General features: G+C 44.9%; 3 protein-coding genes across 4 annotated transcripts; 2 read left to right on the top strand and 1 right to left on the bottom strand.

The window, feature by feature from the left end:
- The first annotated feature begins 562 nt into the window (after positions 1-562).
- LOC117844537 (uncharacterized) lies at positions 563-1557 on the top strand. The gene has a single exon (XM_034725236.2). The coding sequence runs from the start codon at positions 653-655 to the stop codon at positions 1424-1426; it is 774 nt and encodes a 257-aa protein (XP_034581127.1). The 5' UTR covers positions 563-652; the 3' UTR covers positions 1427-1557.
- Positions 1558-2705: 1148 nt separating this feature from the next.
- Positions 2706-8925, top strand: LOC117844535 (protein GAMETE EXPRESSED 2). Its single transcript, XM_034725231.2, has 15 exons — positions 2706-3568; positions 3924-4247; positions 4346-4537; positions 4604-4662; positions 4737-4881; positions 5255-5572; positions 5742-5866; positions 6453-6670; positions 6791-7018; positions 7120-7355; positions 7471-7709; positions 7949-8105; positions 8258-8385; positions 8516-8613; positions 8726-8925. The coding sequence occupies exons 1-15, from the start codon at positions 2818-2820 to the stop codon at positions 8826-8828; spliced, it is 3321 nt and encodes a 1106-aa protein (XP_034581122.1). The 5' UTR covers positions 2706-2817; the 3' UTR covers positions 8829-8925.
- LOC117844536 (uncharacterized) lies at positions 8899-15505 on the bottom strand. Of its 2 annotated transcripts, XM_034725234.2 has the most exons (13): positions 15300-15498; positions 15062-15205; positions 14813-14949; positions 14579-14728; positions 14097-14198; positions 13615-13779; positions 13368-13478; positions 12726-12823; positions 12315-12438; positions 10873-10962; positions 10413-10457; positions 9596-9916; positions 8899-9332 (listed from the first exon to the last, which is right to left on the bottom strand). In XM_034725234.2, the coding sequence occupies exons 1-13, from the start codon at positions 15391-15393 to the stop codon at positions 9303-9305; spliced, it is 1611 nt and encodes a 536-aa protein (XP_034581125.1). In that variant the 5' UTR covers positions 15394-15498; the 3' UTR covers positions 8899-9302. The 2 variants fall into 2 exon arrangements, with proteins under 2 accessions (XP_034581125.1, XP_034581126.1); XM_034725235.2 differs by lacking the exon at positions 10873-10962 and having other exon boundaries at positions 15300-15505.
- Between the last annotated feature and the right edge of the window lie 1004 nt (positions 15506-16509).

The following is a 16509-nucleotide window of genomic DNA, read 5'->3' as shown; positions in this document are numbered from 1 at the left end:
CCCTCTGGCGGTCTGGCCTGTATATGTGGCTGCGAGTATACTGTCTTAGCTTGCTAAAAATTGGAAAATGGCACTGCCAAAGGAGAAGGGATATCATCCGGAGGCGTCAACTCTGAGGTTGATAGCACAAAGTAGGCAGAAGAACAGGACTAGCACTAGCTTGATAGGCTTACAAGTAAGCCTCCACTAATCATACATGCATCCATTAGCTAAAATTGAAAGGATAAAAAGCAAGAGCTTCCAGAATCTTCCAGTGACCTGTTCCATCAGAAAGAGCTAGCCTCAAAACCCCACGTCACTTTTCAACGGTGACGATTACATTCCTTCTCGTAGCATGCATGAGAATTGAAACGTATCACTTAGATGTTCTCAATGTGGAAGGCCATTCATTCCTTTGCACCGTCCTCGCTCCACTACACTGGACAAGACCCACCACCGGAAGCAAAATCCAGCCGTCCAATGGCCACAGCACCACACATTTCCTGCCACCAGCAATGAGCCAAGCACTATTTGTGAAGCTCCACTTCTGGTTCTGGCTTCTATAAATGCCAATCCATCCCAAGCCCATGGGCATGCACACACATTTGAACCGAGTAGCAAGCCAAAACCAGAGCAGCTGTGTTCCTAGCTTCTTCCTAGAGGCTATTCCAGGATGTCTCGCCCCCAAACCATGCCCATTTTGCTCGGCATCGCCATGCTAGCTGCCCTTGTTCTCACTTCCGAGGGCCGCATTTCTAGAAAGGACTTAAGCATCGACCTTGGTGGTGGCGGAGGTGGAAGCATTGGGATCGGGACCGGGATTAGCATTGGCATAGGTGGTGGTGTCAGTGGCTCTGGCTCCGGGTCGGGATCAGGTTCTGGCTCGGCATCTGGGTCAGGATCAGGCTCTGGCTCAGCCTCAGGTTCCGGGTCCGGTGCTGCTTCAGGTGCAGGCTCATCAGCGGGATCCGGTGCAGGCTCTGGTGCAGGATCATATGCTGGCTCGGGTACAGGCTCCGGTGCGGGATCAGGTGCTGGGTCTGGTGCAGGCTCTGGCGCAGGTTCAGGGTCTGGTTATGGTCAAGGGCAAGGTGCAGGTGAAGGCCAAGGCCAAGGATCCGGGTATGGCGAAGGTCATGGCTCGGGTCACGGACAAGGTTCAGGGTCTGGCTCGGGGTACGGTGAGGGGTACGGTGAAGGTCATGGTCAAGGAAGTGGCTCCGGTCAAGGATCGGGCTATGGCGAAGGTCACGGCTCTGGTCATGGCCAAGGCTCTGGCCAAGGATCCGGATCCGGTTACGGCGAAGGCTATGGCTCGGGTCACGGAAAAGGCTCCGGATATGGCGAAGGGTACGGCGAGGGTTCGGGCAGAGGATACGGTGATGGTTCAGGCTCAGGCTACGGCGAGGGACACGGCTACGGGTACGGTTCTGGACACGGCAAATAAGACGATGAACAAGGGGTTTTGTATTACCAACCACTATGTACGTGTTTGCTGATGTTCTCTGTGCATCCGCAAAATAAATCTATGTGATGAACTATATGGATGTACAAACCATGCATGCTCACTGTTTTTTATTCGTCCAAGGCTTGATGAACTGATGAGTTGATTGTTGATGCAAATTGCAAAGCGAAGTCCAATCAATTTCTCTTTCTGTCCTCTTCTTTTCAAAAACATATGCTTGCAGCTACTGTTTCCATCACAAAATTTGCAACAAAACCGCCTTCCTTGCCTGTACGCCACACCGACGGTTATATAACTTTTGTTTCTTGAGGGTGGCGGTTATATAGCTAGATGGGCCGCTCAGCCCTAGCCCGACACTCGCCTAAATTAGCCCAGCCAAGTTAGGCCCAGCAGTATCAAGCCCGATGATTTTTTCGTGCCGGGCCGGGCTAGCACTGCGTGCCGAACTGCTTACCCAGGCCCGGCACTATGGCCTGATGGCCCGGCTGGGACTACAATGCTAGTGCCGAGGCCGGCACTACAAACCAGAGAGGATCAATCGAATCAAGATGCTAAATTCAAAGAAAACCACCACATGAATCACTAAAGTTCATGGATCCATCACAAAAATATACACACATCACACAAATCCAACAACAACAAATCCCCATCAGTGTCTCCATTGGCGACGGGCGGCGTGACTCCTAGCCATGGCACCCGGTGGCAGCAGAGGCCGGCGTGGCTGCCTACCATGCCCTCGTGGTGGAGGTCGGCGGGTCCCCACGGCGGAGGCCCGTGTGGCCGCCTGCCATGCCTCCTAGTAGCGGCGGCCGGCGTGGCTCCCCAGCCGTTGCCCCTAGCGGTGGCAGCCGGCGCGGCTCCTGGTGGCGGCGGTCGGCGGAGATCCCGACCGAAGAAGAAGGAAGGGCCTGGTGGTGCTCGGCGATGGAGGGGCTGAGGGGGAGCGGGAGGGAGCCAGGGAAAGAGAGGGGCGGCTGCAGGGTGAGGGAGGGGAGAAATGAGTGAGATGCTAGGGTTTCTTGTATTGTGATAGTAGTATCGGACCGTCGAGCTAGCCAAAAACCGTGCCATGCCCGGGCTGGCCCCACGTGCCGAGGTTGCGGCCCAGGCCCGTGCATAGGGCTGGGCCAGCCTGGGCACTATTGCCCTCATGCTGGGCTGTGTTAGGGCCGGGCCTCGAGCTGCCCAGCAGGCCTGGCCCATCTGGCCATCTGTATATAACATTGCGGTTCCACTTCCCAAGCACGCGGAGGCATGCCCGTGTTCGCCATTTCTAAGTTCTGAACAACCGCCCGCCCGCCGCCTCTCTTCTCGGCCGTCTCCGGCACCACGACGCAGACAGGCCTCGTCGTCCCGGAGAGATCAAGCGAATCATGGCCAACCCCGCCGCGATCTCGCGGCCCTCAGCCATGTCGCTTTCTCTTCTCCTCTGCATTCCGCAGCTGACCACCTCCCTGGCGCAGCAAGCAGGCCCCGTGCCGGCCTTCCTCTTCGACTGGCTCGAGGGCAAGTCGGCGTTCATCGCCGGCGAGACCGCGACGATCACGGTCAGGGCGCTGGACCTCCCGGACGCCGCCAGCCAGCGCTCGTCGCTATCCTTCTGGGTGTCAGTGAACGGCGCGAAGGGAAACAGCACCTACATCACCGACGTCGCCGCGCACCTCGGCGACGACCCCTCCGCCTGGAGCGTCACCTTCGTGCCCCTGCGCGCCGGGGACTTCGTCGCGCTCGTGGCCGAGGAGCGGCTCAGCGTCGGCGAGTCGTCGCTCTACTTCAAGGTCGCCGCGGCCGCCGTGCACCCGTCCGCGTCCCGGGCGTCGTGGACGTTCGACGACGGCGCGCGTCTCGTCGCGGGGTCGAGGGCGTTCGTGTCCGTCTCCCCCAGGGACGCCTTCGGCAACGGCATCGCGCGCGGCGACGACATGCCTGACTACTTCAGGGTGACAGGATCTTACGTCAATGGGTCAGACGTTGAGTTCTTGGATTTTCATTACAATGGATGGATAGCGGATGGACGCATCGGCCTCGAGTTCGTGCCAACTGTCGCCGGGGACTTCTTGGTGCATGTTTATGGGGATAACAGGGAGCTACGTGATTCGCCTCTAAAGCTGACAGTGAATCCAGGTTAGAGAAATACTTGAATACTCGAAATGGCTTGGCTTGTGAATGGCTTTGTGCATCCATGTTGATGCAGAGTCTTGTCTGCTCCCAGCAAAGTTCCTTTCGATGTGTTTCGTCAGATATATCCATTGCTCTAATTAATGCTGCCCCTGATATTTTCCCTGATAATATTAGGTAGCTTCAATTTAATGTGCAAGTACATAGCAGTGATGTTTTCATTACAAAGGACACAGAAATAGAAATATACTAAGTGATGTGAACCTTCTATTGAATAGATATATATGTGCTAATTATGTATGCGGATGTGCCTTTTGGTGGAAATGTCAATAATCCTGTGATGTACTTTTACATATTGCAGGTCTCCTTAACATAGAAAAAACCACATGCAACTGGAAGCATGGAATCAATACTTTGCAGGTATTTTCCAAGCTGGAGATATTCATATATCAGAAGGACACATTTGGAAATATTGTTCCAGGGAAACATCCATTCGATGCTCAAGTAGTTGACACAGCCTCGAATTTGTCCATCCCGGTAAACCTTATTATGGAAGCGGTAGCTGATGGAGTTCAGCTCCTATCTTTCAATGTTGTACAGACTGGAGAATTTGTGCTCACAGTTTTTGATGCTAAGATGAACCGAAGAGTTTCCAATACCGTGTACAAGTTTGATGTTTTTGTAGGTATGCAACTCTTTTAGTTTTAAAAGTATGTCTTAATTATTTCTCAATATTATCAATTCCTGATCATGGAACTGATTCCGATATGTGGCTTCTTTCAGGATATTGCGACAGATCAAACAGCTTCGCAAATGGTTCTGGTTTGGAACATTCTGTTGCTGGTTCAACATCATCCTTCGCTGTTTTCTTGGAGGATAAGTACAGCAACCCTTCTCCAGTCGAAACCACAAGGCTTCAAGTGAAGATTTTTGCTAAAAGCAGCACGTCTTATGCAGACCCAATGATATCACAAGGTAATGCTCTATAATCATTTAGCAGTTTAGCCTTCTGTTAAATCTGAAAATTCTTTTTGCCTACAGAGACGACATTTATGGAAGGAGAAAGTTCTTTTAATTTAGGACCTGCTGGCCATCAGGAGGTAAGTACCCTTTCTTCTGCATAATTTGCTACAGATGAAAGTAGCATGATTACTGAAATTCATTATGTTATTAGATCATTGCTGGAAACTCAACTGCGCAAGCAAGTCAATTTACTGTTTCATATACTCCTCAAATTGCTGGGGAATATGAAATTTGGGTACTCTGTGGGAACATAGTGCTAAATGGTGGAAATCCATATGCCATGACAGTTTTGCCAGGTTTGGTTAACTCTCTCATGTCTATCAATCTTTTCATATTCATATAATGCATGAATTCACTATCATTCAGTAATGCCGATTATACTTCTTGATTTTTGTTATGGTAAAGCCTTTTCACATGCAGTGTGTAATATGAGAATTTGAATGGGTTATATTCCAATGAAATATCAAACCAATTGACAATTGAAACAATTCATAAATTTCATGAACTCTCAATGAAAGATTCTTCAGTGATTTGAAATAAAGGACGATCACCTTAAAACATGCCAACTAGTCATGCAGCTCACATACAGCCAATTAATGGGTGGTTTCTGTCTGCGTGATACACAGATTGACCTCTAACTTCCCATATCATAACCTTCCTTTTTTCTAGGTGCCATCAATTTGTCATTATCAAGTGTTGTAAAGTTTGACCCCCGAGTCAAAATGGCAGTTGAAAATGAAGTTGATGTTCGGCTCGTTGACTCATTCATGAACCCGGTGGTATCTTTCGAATCAAAACTGTTATTACAGTTAACATCTGCAAGTATCGGAATCCCTGCAAGTTTTGTGGCAAAAGAATTTGTTGACAATGGAGATGGATCATATACTACTCATTATGCTGCATGGAACCTGAGTCCATATAGCATATGTGTTCGATTTGAGGATAAGCAGCTAGCTCCATGCCCATTTGAAGTCAATGTTCTTGCAGGTAATTTTTAGTCAGTCTAACACGAAAAGGAAAAAGAAATTGGTCAGACAAGATATGTTTGTTAAGCTTGGTAGAGAAGTAATTGTCTTGATATGTACTGAAACCTCTTGGCGTTCCCAATTCTCTGCTCGTGTGTCGAGTAACTCTGATGAACTCTATCTCTTTGCAGATGAAAACTTTTCAGATGTTAAAAATGATACTGTTTCAGTATGGGAGGATGAATCAGTTTCCTTTGATGTACTGTCAAATGACCACATTGCAGGAAGTAAAGCCGAAATAGCCAACTCATCTTCCGTAAGTTTATGCTGTGAAATATGCAATTCTTAATTTCTCCAGCTCATAGGGACAGTCTCTTCACTTCGGTGAACCTGTCATCAGCCCTTGCAGCTGCACATTCTAACCATCTAAACTGAGTTTTTGCAATGTCATTGCTGAACAATTCTACTACATGCTGCTACAAAAAAAGGAACTCGTGGCCAAAAAAATATACTATTGCAACCAGTTTGAATTTTACAATATTATATTGAGTACTTTGACTGGAGAAATATGTCAGTTCTTTGTCTTGGTGGTGCATCTTAGCGACGCACACAGCCAGTCTCTAGCTACAGCTTGGCGATACACACATCCTGATCTTTAGTCATGTTCTAGTGTTTGGCTGTGGTGCGTCTATAAGCTTTGTTTTTTAGTTGAGGGTGTGTATGGGTTCTGTACTCAGTCTGGTCCTTTCTGGTCTGTTTTTACTTTTTCTTTATTAAATGAAATGACACGCAACTCTCCTGCGTCGTTCGAAAAAAAACAAGCTATTACAAATTACCAAGTTAGGTTATTTCCTCATCACTTCACATTTTGAATTAATGACAATTTTTCCTTTTCTCCGAAGCCACTTCATGGATCAGTCCTGCAGTTCAACCACATGTATCGTTACACGCCTTTTGAAGGATTCTTTGGGAATGACTCATTCTCATACACAATATCTGATGATCATGACAATGTCGTCACTGCAACAGTTTTCATATCTGTCATCTGCAGACCACCTCAGTTCACATCTTTACCCCAGAATTTGCATGTTACTGAAGATACCATCGGCCCACAATTTGGGTAAGCCATATTGTTTTCTACCTAAGTACTGCATACTTGTATTTATTTTATTGAGTTTATCTAAGCATAAAATTTTTAGCCTATTTTATTCGCTTTCTAAATATTGATATGTTTTGGCAGTGGATTTTCAGGAATCAAAATAGTGTATTCGGATATAACAGAAAACATATCTGTTACAGTGAAAGCGCAGTCTGGAAATGTGTTTCTTGCTGTAATGCCAATGAAGCTTCAACAGTCGTCAGATGATGTACTTTCAATCAGCAGGGGAGGTAGAACTGGCAAAGACCTGATACTGGGAGGAACAATAGACGCAATAAATGGAGCGCTACAATTTTTGCAGTACCTTGGGTACTAATCAAGAATCTGACTCTCCCTAGTCTTGTACAAGCCCTGATTCTACAAGAATCTTGCCAATTTTTCACTTATAATAACCATATCACCATGTGCAGAAATGAAGACTTCTATGGAAATGATGTTATAGTGTTACACGCCATGAGCAGAAATGGTGTACAAGATGCTCGAATCCCGATCTTTGTTGAGCCAATCAATGACCGTCCAGTGATACTAGCTCCAGGATCAATTTTCTTGGGTGGGAAAGAATCAAAGAAAGGACATCAAATCTACGACAAAAGCAGGGATACATTTCAATTTTCCATTTTTGAACCCGATATTCGTAATTTCCCAGGTACGTTGTATGTATTATATTTTGTTGATGCTGAATGAGGAACCTGTTTTATGCATTGTTAGAGAAAAAAAAAGCTATGTTGTTTCTAAACTGATAGATTTTACCAATTTTGCAGGAAACAAATCCCATTTTTCGTTAGTGTTCTCCCTAGAACTGTGTGAGGGAACTTTGACGCTGAGCTTGCCAGCCAGTACCATTCGCACTGTGGAGCTGAAGACAGGAGGCGTTAACCAGTGGCAGCCTCTTCAGACATATGTGAACATTGATAATCACTTTGTGCTGAAAGGAACTGCCATCAGATTCCGTGGGACAGTCCAGGACTGCAACAATGCAATGCAGCAGCTGCATTACCAAGTAAATCTTCAATCCTCTCGGATCATTTCAGCTGTTCATTGCAAGAATCTCCATTCCTTGCATAGATCTTTTTTTAGCAGAATTGCTAAGTTGATACTTTGAAATGGGCCCATGTTCTCCAGGACAATCGGTGACTGATTAAGTAGCTAATTGGCAAAAAAACATGGATAGGAACATGTTGTTTCTTCACTTCATGAGGATGTACTTTCAGAATAAAGTGTGAAATGTTTCTGTTGCAGGGTCCAAGCCATGGAACAACCTTATCCATCACTGTAAACGACCTGGGAAGCTATGGATGCTACCCTGACTGTTCAAAGATGATGGGGACGCCACTATCCGCTGCAAAGAGCGTTCATCTAGTCAAAACAAAACAAAAGAACTCAAGAATAGATCCCTGTAAGTATGAAAACTCATAATATTCTTGTTTTATGTTTTCGCTTTTCCCATTGGTGGTGATTTATTACACAAAGTCCTGTGCTGAAAATTAAAATTCTTGCTCCATATAATATAGAGGAACTCATCTTTGATCTGTTCTATTATATTTTCAGTGCTTGGATCGCTGATCATAGCTGAGATCCTCATAATGATATGCCTTGGCGTTGCTCTCCTGTATTTCCTCTTCAAATGCATTAAGGATTTGAAGGTTGAGCGAAGGGAGCGAAGGGTTCGTCGGCATGTGAGTGCCTCTCTCTCTCTCTCTCTCTCTCTCTCTCTCTCTCTCTCTCTAATGTTTTTGCTTATCCATCGTTTTGACGTTTTTTTCATCCCTTTCTAATGTTTGCTTGTATACTTCTGGGAAAAAAAAGAGGGGTGCTTCACCACCACAATCTGAGAACGTTGGACGTTGCTCTGCAGCTGCAGCTGCGGTCCCATCTGGTGCAAGAAGATCAAGTTTTCGTCAGAGGTAAACACTGTTATTTGTTATCAGAAATTTATGTTGTTATTCAGTTATCAGAAATCTCTGCTGGGATTTGTTTGCGTTTAGTCCCTAATGGCTGTTACTCATGTGATGTTAGGTCTTCACGGTCGCGCAAGCAAGAACTGGAACTCCAGCCAGTCTCCGGGATCAGAAACAACGGAAATCAAGATAGCATTCCTGTAGCAGACAAGGACGAATAGGTGTTTGATAATTTACCCTAGAATGTTCCGAACCCAAAGTATTTTTTTTTCTGTTCAATGGGAATAAAAATTGGAAGACAAGATGGGTTGCATGTAACTCTTATTGACAGCCATTACAGATTGTTAGGATTTCAGGTTTCCTGGGCATATTAAGAATACCCATAGAATAGAAGTTGAACAAAAGGAAACGGCTTCTCAGACGGAAGCTTCTTTTTCTTCTGTGAGCGGCAGATAGAAGCTTCCTCATACAGGCAAAACAGTCGCCTACTCACATGGCTGCCATTTCCATGGCAAGCCAGGGTGCCAGGCCAATGACTGCTAAATTGCTGCTTGGTCTGCTGGATTGATGCATCATCCGGTGCTTTATTCATAAACCAAGCGAAGGCAGCAGTTCAAGGTCCGGTCGCATAGTCTCACACAGAAACCATAGTGGGTACTGCCGCTTGGTTCTCCAACGGAAAAGGATAGAATGAACTAGGAGGTACTGAACAGGCTTGCTGGGACCTACAACATGCAATGTCCAAAATCATTAGTTTAACTCAATATTTTGCAATATCAGCATTCGTTTCCAAGAAAAAAAAACACAAAAACTATCACAGTGGAGACAATTTTCTGATAAGCAGTGTTTCAGTTTCAGTGAAATTTCTAGCTTGGTCCCCTTAGAAGAGTAAAGCAACCAGCTAATTATATCTTGAGCTTCTAGGAAGCAGTTACTGGAATGAACTAAACAGGTTAAATTAGATTCTGGCAATGAGGATTTAAACTACCTTCGCATTGTGTGGCATGATCTTTATGTCATGAGGTGGATGAAGCCAAGATTCAGGGGCATATGATAAGAAGTTCTCAAGCTTGCTCGTGTAAATATCTGCATATTGATGAATGTGATAGGCAAATGATGATTCCCTTCCAGTGTCTGTAAGGAAAGTTGCGCCAAAAGAGCTATTGAACAGATCTCGCATCCCAGATTGACATTGTCGCCTTTCTGCATTCAACTCATCAAGCAATGCTCTGTAAACTTGTCCTTTCTCAGTGCTAACCACGGTTGCATGGACTTTCCCAAGTAGATCATGTATTATACTCAATTTTGCCTGCAATGCAGCATATAGTAAAGTAAATCGATAGGCATTTATGTGGATGGAAAATCAGGGGCTAAAAACCAGCATATGTGGTAGAGGAATAAAGATCGTATATAGCAAATAGAAAAGGTAAATGCCATCATCAATCTATTAGATCAACTTTTGGTAACAATAACAACTGATAGCCAGGAGGATGGAGTGTAAGATTTAGCAACCACAGTGCTCTACTGCACTTCACAAAGCAATAGCAGCTGCAAAAGTGCCTACAGCCTAAGTGAGTCGCCTGAACCAGTCAGCATTTCAGTACTGATCATATTCAACATGAGTAGTTTCCTTCTCTCAATTCCATTATTGGAGTCACAATATTTGTTACAAATTTAGCTGGGCACAATTTTGTTCAAAAGTACTTTTGAAAGTCAATTAAGAACAAACAGAGCTTAAGGCCTAAGGGGAACATAAAATCAAGTAACATATCACAAACACGAGAAGCATATGATACAGTACACACCTGTTGGAACCGGTAGTTCTCACTGTTCTGTATTTCTATTTCATCCTGCAAGTGACCAAGCATGGATCATTGTAATATGGTCTATCTTGTACCACAAAATAGTGTGAGACAGTCAGATACAGTCAAGACAAACCTATAATAAGAGAATCATTCAGGTCTTAAAAAAAGAGAGTAAAAGCATGTTCATGTTATCTAGGAGCGTATCCAACAGATTCAAGATCAAGATAGCACAAGATATTACTTTTTGAACATTTCATTACATCTCCCCCTCTATAATCTTTTCTCAGCTCAAAACTTCTTAGGTGCCAACACTCCAATAGGATCAAGGCAACCTTAGACTGAGACATTATAGTCAATAGGTAAAATATGAAAAAATGTTAAATTTGGTGGTTCTTGAATTTCATGCAGCCATGTCTCACGTGTGTAAAATTAAGTCTCAAGTAAAACGAGAAGCATCTACCTCGAGTTCTCGAATTACAGCAGCTGTTCGCCAACCAGCTTTTGAAGGGCCTCTCAAGTCACTCAAAAGATGATCACCAAAGTATATCACCTAATACATTGCCAAAAAAAGATCCATCCAAGATGAGAAATTCAAATGAAAAGTTTATTAAATTTATAATTTGGCAGTGCACATTTTAGTGCAAGTGAAGACAAGTCAAAAGCTATATCTTTGGTCTTTGGGTTATTATGCCAAAGAAGAGTTTCGCTTCAGGTGTTTCACAGGTGCTAGAGGTCTTAGGCCCTGTTTGTTTGAGCTGCAGCTTTTAGGGCTCCTTTGGAATAAAGGAAAAGAAAAACATGGAAATAGGAAAAACAAAGGAATATTGTAGGAATGTAGATGCAAAACATAGGATTGGAAAATGTAGGAATTTTGAAGGAATGACCCTTTAGGTCACAGGAAAAACGTAGGAATCCTAAAGGAGTTTTAGCCATGATGAAGTTGTTGTTTTCCACTAATTGATAAGACATGTCTAAAGTATACACCAACAATTGAGCTCCACATACAAGGACAGCAATTAACTAGCACCAACAACATTGAGTTTCTAGTTCTTCGTGCATAGGAATTTTACCAAGAGGTTTGAGTGGATGTTAAAATTCCTTTGGAATCAGCATGCAAAGGAGTAAATTCCTATGGAATACTATTCACGTTTCCTGCAAACCAAAGGATAGGATAGGAAGCATTCCTCTATGAACAGTATTCCCACAAAATTACTTCAATCCAAAGGACCCCTTAAGCTTTTCTGAAAAGCTGCTGATGGCTTTTTAGTTCTGAAAAGCCAATACTAGCTTTTAGAAGATGTTTTTAGCTTCATGGACTCAAAAAGCTATGAAAAGCTGAGAAAACTGAGCTTTTTCAGCTTTCCATATAAATTCAGCTTTTTTGAGCTTCTAGCTTTCCAGAAACTACACGAGAAGTTCGCTGTTTGTTTGAGCTTCTGGCTTTTCACGCTGAGAAGCTGCCAGAAAGATCAAACAAACAGGGCCTTAGTGGTCTAGGTCTTAGCTGTTTGGTCTATGTTGTTGTTCGGATCATGTCATTCTATCTTTGCAACTTGTTAAAGCCTCAGTTAATGAGGTGATGCGGTTGCCTCTGTATTGGATTACTCTGTTTTCTCTTAATACAAAGATACGCAGATCTCTTGCTTGTTCGAGAAAAAGAAATATGTAGGATGTTCAAACAAGTAATACCAGAATAAGGCAATGAGCAAGAAACATAATAAATATGCATCTGATGAGCGCAAAGAACATGCAAATACATGACTGCTAGCTTCCACTATGCAACAGTTTTACCAACTACATTTAAGGGAGAAAAAAGAGTGAAAGTTGTATTACTCAGACAGAAAAGAAAATACTGGGGCAACACAAAGAAATCGGTTTTTCTTTAGGTTCAAAATAACCAACCTCTGGGCCTCTCCACTTTGTGATCTGCAGAAACGATTTTAAACAGCCGTGGTAGTATACTTGATCCGGCAGAAACTTATCAACTGCAGTAAAAGCTAATGTGTCCTTTTGAGTGTCATACACCCTGGAAGTAACCACCAAATATAGTTAGGAATGGTGAACTAAAGTAGACATAATAGTGCAGAAGAAGGCAGGAGAAGAAACAATAACTGGTGGCAATATAAGTTCACGCCCTTATGCATCTGTACTTATTAAAACATACTTTCTTCTAGTATTCAAAGTTTAGCGACAGACCTACATAAATGAATCAGTGCAAAGGAAAAAAAATGAACACATTAACAACACTATCTTAGTAGGAAGGATCCAAGTTTAATCTTTTTTCTTTAGTAACACATAGATGTTCCACAGGACCTGAATGGGTGGTCTGAGTTATAGAAAGTGGGTTTATTTGCCTGCGCAATCACAACATCAAAAAGTTCCCGCCAGGAATTTCCATCAAAATGCTGGTCCTGCTCAACCAAATTGTGAAAAAGTCAAGTGGAGAATATGTGCGTGAGCAAAATTAACTGGCCATAATATACTGACATGATAATTTTCTATTCAGAATACAGTACTAGTCGAGAACATTACCAAAAATACACAAAAATTGATAATAAAAAGAATGTTGCTTGCACGGTACAAATGTGTCCCCATAATAGTAGACAAGAAATAGCCTAAGTAGAATACAACAAATCTTAATGAAAACTAGAAATAAAGGAAGGTTGCATTGTGTATTTGCAATATTCACCTTAAGTACCAAGAATGTGTGACAAGGCAGGGCAAAAAGTTGCAGGTGCCCAGTTAAAATATGATTTCACATTCTCAACCAAAAACTAACCCACAAAAAATAAAAGATAGGAGCTCATGTCAAATCTCAGAAAGTAAGAAAAAGATCACATAAAAAGTATATATGTTATTCATCGACTGGATAGAAATATTTTGGCTTAAAATCTTGCTTTTGAATGCTAAACAGCATGGACAAAGCATACGAGCAGATTTAAATTTAGGAAGAACCTCCAGCAAATAACGCATCCCTCCATCCACGAAGTAGAAAGGTGAATTGGTAAGAAGAAATAACTTTTTTCCTTTCTCTCTAAGCATCTTTAAGAAACGAAACACCTGGCTCTGCAGGTCACAGATGAGGCAACAGTCTTAAGAGTTACATGTCAGAAAGAATGCCAGAAGAAAAGAAGCAGAATCAGGTTATATCATGATATTTGAAACTTCAGACATTGAAATCAGCAAAATCAGTGCTGCTTACTTTTTTTATCAGAAATTTCTGGGGCTCAGAAAGAATCTGCCTGTGAATTAAACCACTTCTGTGGACATGCTGGATCGATTGATTTACATCCTCATATACGTAAGAGGCATCAAACTCCAGTTTGGCATCTATAAAGTGTTGAACAATATCAGCGATGAGACATGCCTGTGAAGAAGTGAACATCTCATAGTAAGAAAGTACAAAGGAAATGCAAGTTTAGTTGCACGATATGATGTCACAGCAATTACTTAAAATAAAAACAGTACATGATACTATCAATATGTGATAGTACATCTCATATATAAGTGCAAAATGTCACTCCACATGTGCTAGGTCAGAAACACATGCACAGCTAAATGCTCTTGAAGGATGAACAGATACACACAAAAGTTTAAGGCACTGAAAGTCACTGTCCTGTAAGTAAATAGGTGCATCATGAAAAGAAGGGGATAGAACTAAGGCTCTGATCAATTTAAAAGTACCTCACTAAAACAGAAGACATCCATCAGTCCAACAAGTTGGCGAGCTTGATCTCTTCCAATATGCCGTGTGCCATAGAGCTCTTTTATCTCACTCAAACTCAGCTGATTAACAAGGATTCAGATAAGAAATTGTATTCATAGGCTGCTGGTAGACATAGTTTACATAATGTAATTGTTGTAGGAGAAGACAAAGAACAAGCATAAAAATAGTACAGAAATTCTCTAGAACAGTCAACACGTGTAAATATATGTTCAGCTGTTGACGTTTACCTAAATACATCGGCCAAAATTTTGAATTCAATACGTACACAGCAATCGATCACAAACACAATGATCACCCGTGAGTACAAATTAACAAAGGGATATCCCAAAGATAAGTAAATATAGTGTGAAAAAAGAGCTCAGTATGATTGAGCTAGGTTTGAAAGTGGATGCAACCATTTGAGGGAAATGGAGAAAGGACAATGTAGTGAGTATCTTACCTTCCGCCGCCCAAAGAAGCAACCGTCTGGTTCAATAGAACCGAAGAAATCAAGCTTGAGAAGGCACCCTTTGAGTCTGTCATAGTAAAGGCCCCTGATCGGGAAAGAGCGGTCATACTCGTACCGCAAGCAGCTCTCTGGGTATTTCAACTGCAGTAAACGTCACCACCGCTCAGACACAATAAGCGCACCGATCATCATCAGTGCAACCCGATAAAGAGAGAGCAACCAAACCTCATTGACCAAGTGCTTCTTGGCGAGATCGTAGATGAGGCACTGCAAGTGCTCGGAGTAGTGCGAGAGCGTGTAGTCGTAGTCGAAGCCATAGACCTGCAGGTCATCCAGCTTGACGTTCTTGTTCACGTAAATGCCTGAAAATCAGCGACCCGACCCCACCAATGTTAAAGTCTGAGGAGAATATAATGGCGCTCGGAGCAACACGAATCGACTAGGAAAGTGGAAGCCCAATCGTAAATCCCAGACCTTGCGGGTTCATCTTGGGCATGTCCTTGATGGCGGCGGGGATGCTGAGGTAGTTGCGCTTGGCGTCCTCGAACTCGCGGCGGATGCGCTCGATCTCGTCCTCGCCGGCGCCGGACCGCAGCGTGGTGGAGAGCGTGCACAGACCTGGAAAAAAACAGCACACGCAATCCAAGAGAAGCAGTCAGCAGTCAAACCCCAAGTCCCGCAGCGGCATTCCGTCGAACGGCTCGGGAGCAACCTCTCGAGGACCGCGGCGCCGTCGCGGAGAGCGCCGGCGAGAGGGAGCCGCGGCGAGTGAGCACGCGCAGCCGCCTCGCCGCGGCCGCCGCCATCGGAGCTGGCCTCGGTTCGTCGGTGGGTCGCCGGCGTTGGGAGGGGAGGGGAGGGCAGGGAGAACGGAACTGGGGGCGCGGGAGACGGCTGTTTTTCTCCTAGGCGGCGACGGAGAAGGACACACGGGGAACGTGGAGCCCTTTCGCTGATGTGTGGGGCCATACGTACGGCGCCCCTCAGGGGAGCTCGTGGGCTGGTGGGGCGCGGCCTCCTTTTTCGCGATCCCCGAGGCGGCGAGGCCTGAAATGCCTGTGTTAATGACCACCGACGCCGGAAAAGGCCCGGGAGAAAGATGAATAAAAGCGTGTGCGCTCCTCGTGTGTCGGTTGAGGCCCACAGTGTAACTGAGCGGCCCATTCTCTGCGCGATACGGATCAAAATCATCAGCGACCCATATCAACAACACTGGGCTCCCAAAGTTCGATCGCGCGAGTTGGGCGACCATGGGCCCGCCACGTGTCCGCGCGCCAGCCCAGAGCGTGTTCGATGGGCACGATCAGTGGTAATTTGTCTCCTCTCTAAATGCTGCTGTTCCCTGCCTCTTATCAGTCATCAGCGATCAGTCCAAGTTGGAGGCTGGCTGTGGCTGGGTTCTTCTCTTGATCAGGCATCATCACCTGGGCCAGCCGCCCGTATGCATCCGTCATCCGTGCATGTAAATCCAAATCTGCAATCAGACGTGACGAACGGGAGTCATATACATGTATTTTTTGCGAGGAATATGCATGCATGCATGTATGCGCTTCAAAAGTCAAACAAACTCTGTGCTGAGGAGTCATGGCGTACGTGCTGGATCGTCTGTATAAGCAACCGAGCGGGCCGGGGGTAGGTGCCGGGGCATGCAGCTAGAGAGAACGCCTGCCCAGGCCCGACGGAACGTGGGGCCGCGGCGTGCGTGCGTGCCCGTGCCTCCGTTGATTGGATTTACGTCCAGCACTCCAGCTCCAGCAGGTCCGAATCGAATCGAATCGAATCGATCGGCCACGCACGCGCGCTTCAGCCCGCGCTGGCTTGGCTAGGCTGCCGTGGCGTCTGGCAGACCTGACTGAACCGCCGAGACGGGACGCGTGTCGTCGTCGCCCGGACCGGACGAATCGAATCGCGTCGCGTCCGCG

This window comes from Setaria viridis, chromosome 2 (genome assembly GCF_005286985.2).
Source record: "Setaria viridis chromosome 2, Setaria_viridis_v4.0, whole genome shotgun sequence".
Taxonomy (NCBI): domain Eukaryota; kingdom Viridiplantae; phylum Streptophyta; class Magnoliopsida; order Poales; family Poaceae; genus Setaria; species Setaria viridis.
The sequence above is the reverse complement of the archived record's forward strand: the minus strand, read 5'-3'. Positions and strand labels throughout refer to the sequence as shown.

Bases quoted from the DNA above. Each gene is read 5' to 3' on its own strand.
- LOC117844537 (XM_034725236.2), top strand. From the start codon at position 653: ATGTCTCGCCCCCAAACCATGCCCATTTTGCTCGGCATCGCCATGCTA.
- LOC117844536 (XM_034725234.2), bottom strand. From the start codon at position 15,393: ATGGCGGCGGCCGCGGCGAGGCGGCTGCGCGTGCTCACTCGCCGCGGC. The intron at 15,206-15,299 runs GTTGCTCCCGAG...GTTTTTTTCCAG, and splicing joins GGCGCCGCGGTCCTCGAGAG to GTCTGTGCACGCTCTCCACC. The intron at 13,780-14,096 runs GTACTTTTAAAT...ACTTCTTCACAG, and splicing joins ATGTCTTCTGTTTTAGTGAG to GCATGTCTCATCGCTGATAT.
- LOC117844535 (XM_034725231.2), top strand. From the start codon at position 2,818: ATGGCCAACCCCGCCGCGATCTCGCGGCCCTCAGCCATGTCGCTTTCT. The intron at 4,248-4,345 runs GTATGCAACTCT...GGCTTCTTTCAG, and splicing joins CAAGTTTGATGTTTTTGTAG to GATATTGCGACAGATCAAAC. The intron at 7,710-7,948 runs GTAAATCTTCAA...TTTCTGTTGCAG, and splicing joins TGCAGCAGCTGCATTACCAA to GGTCCAAGCCATGGAACAAC.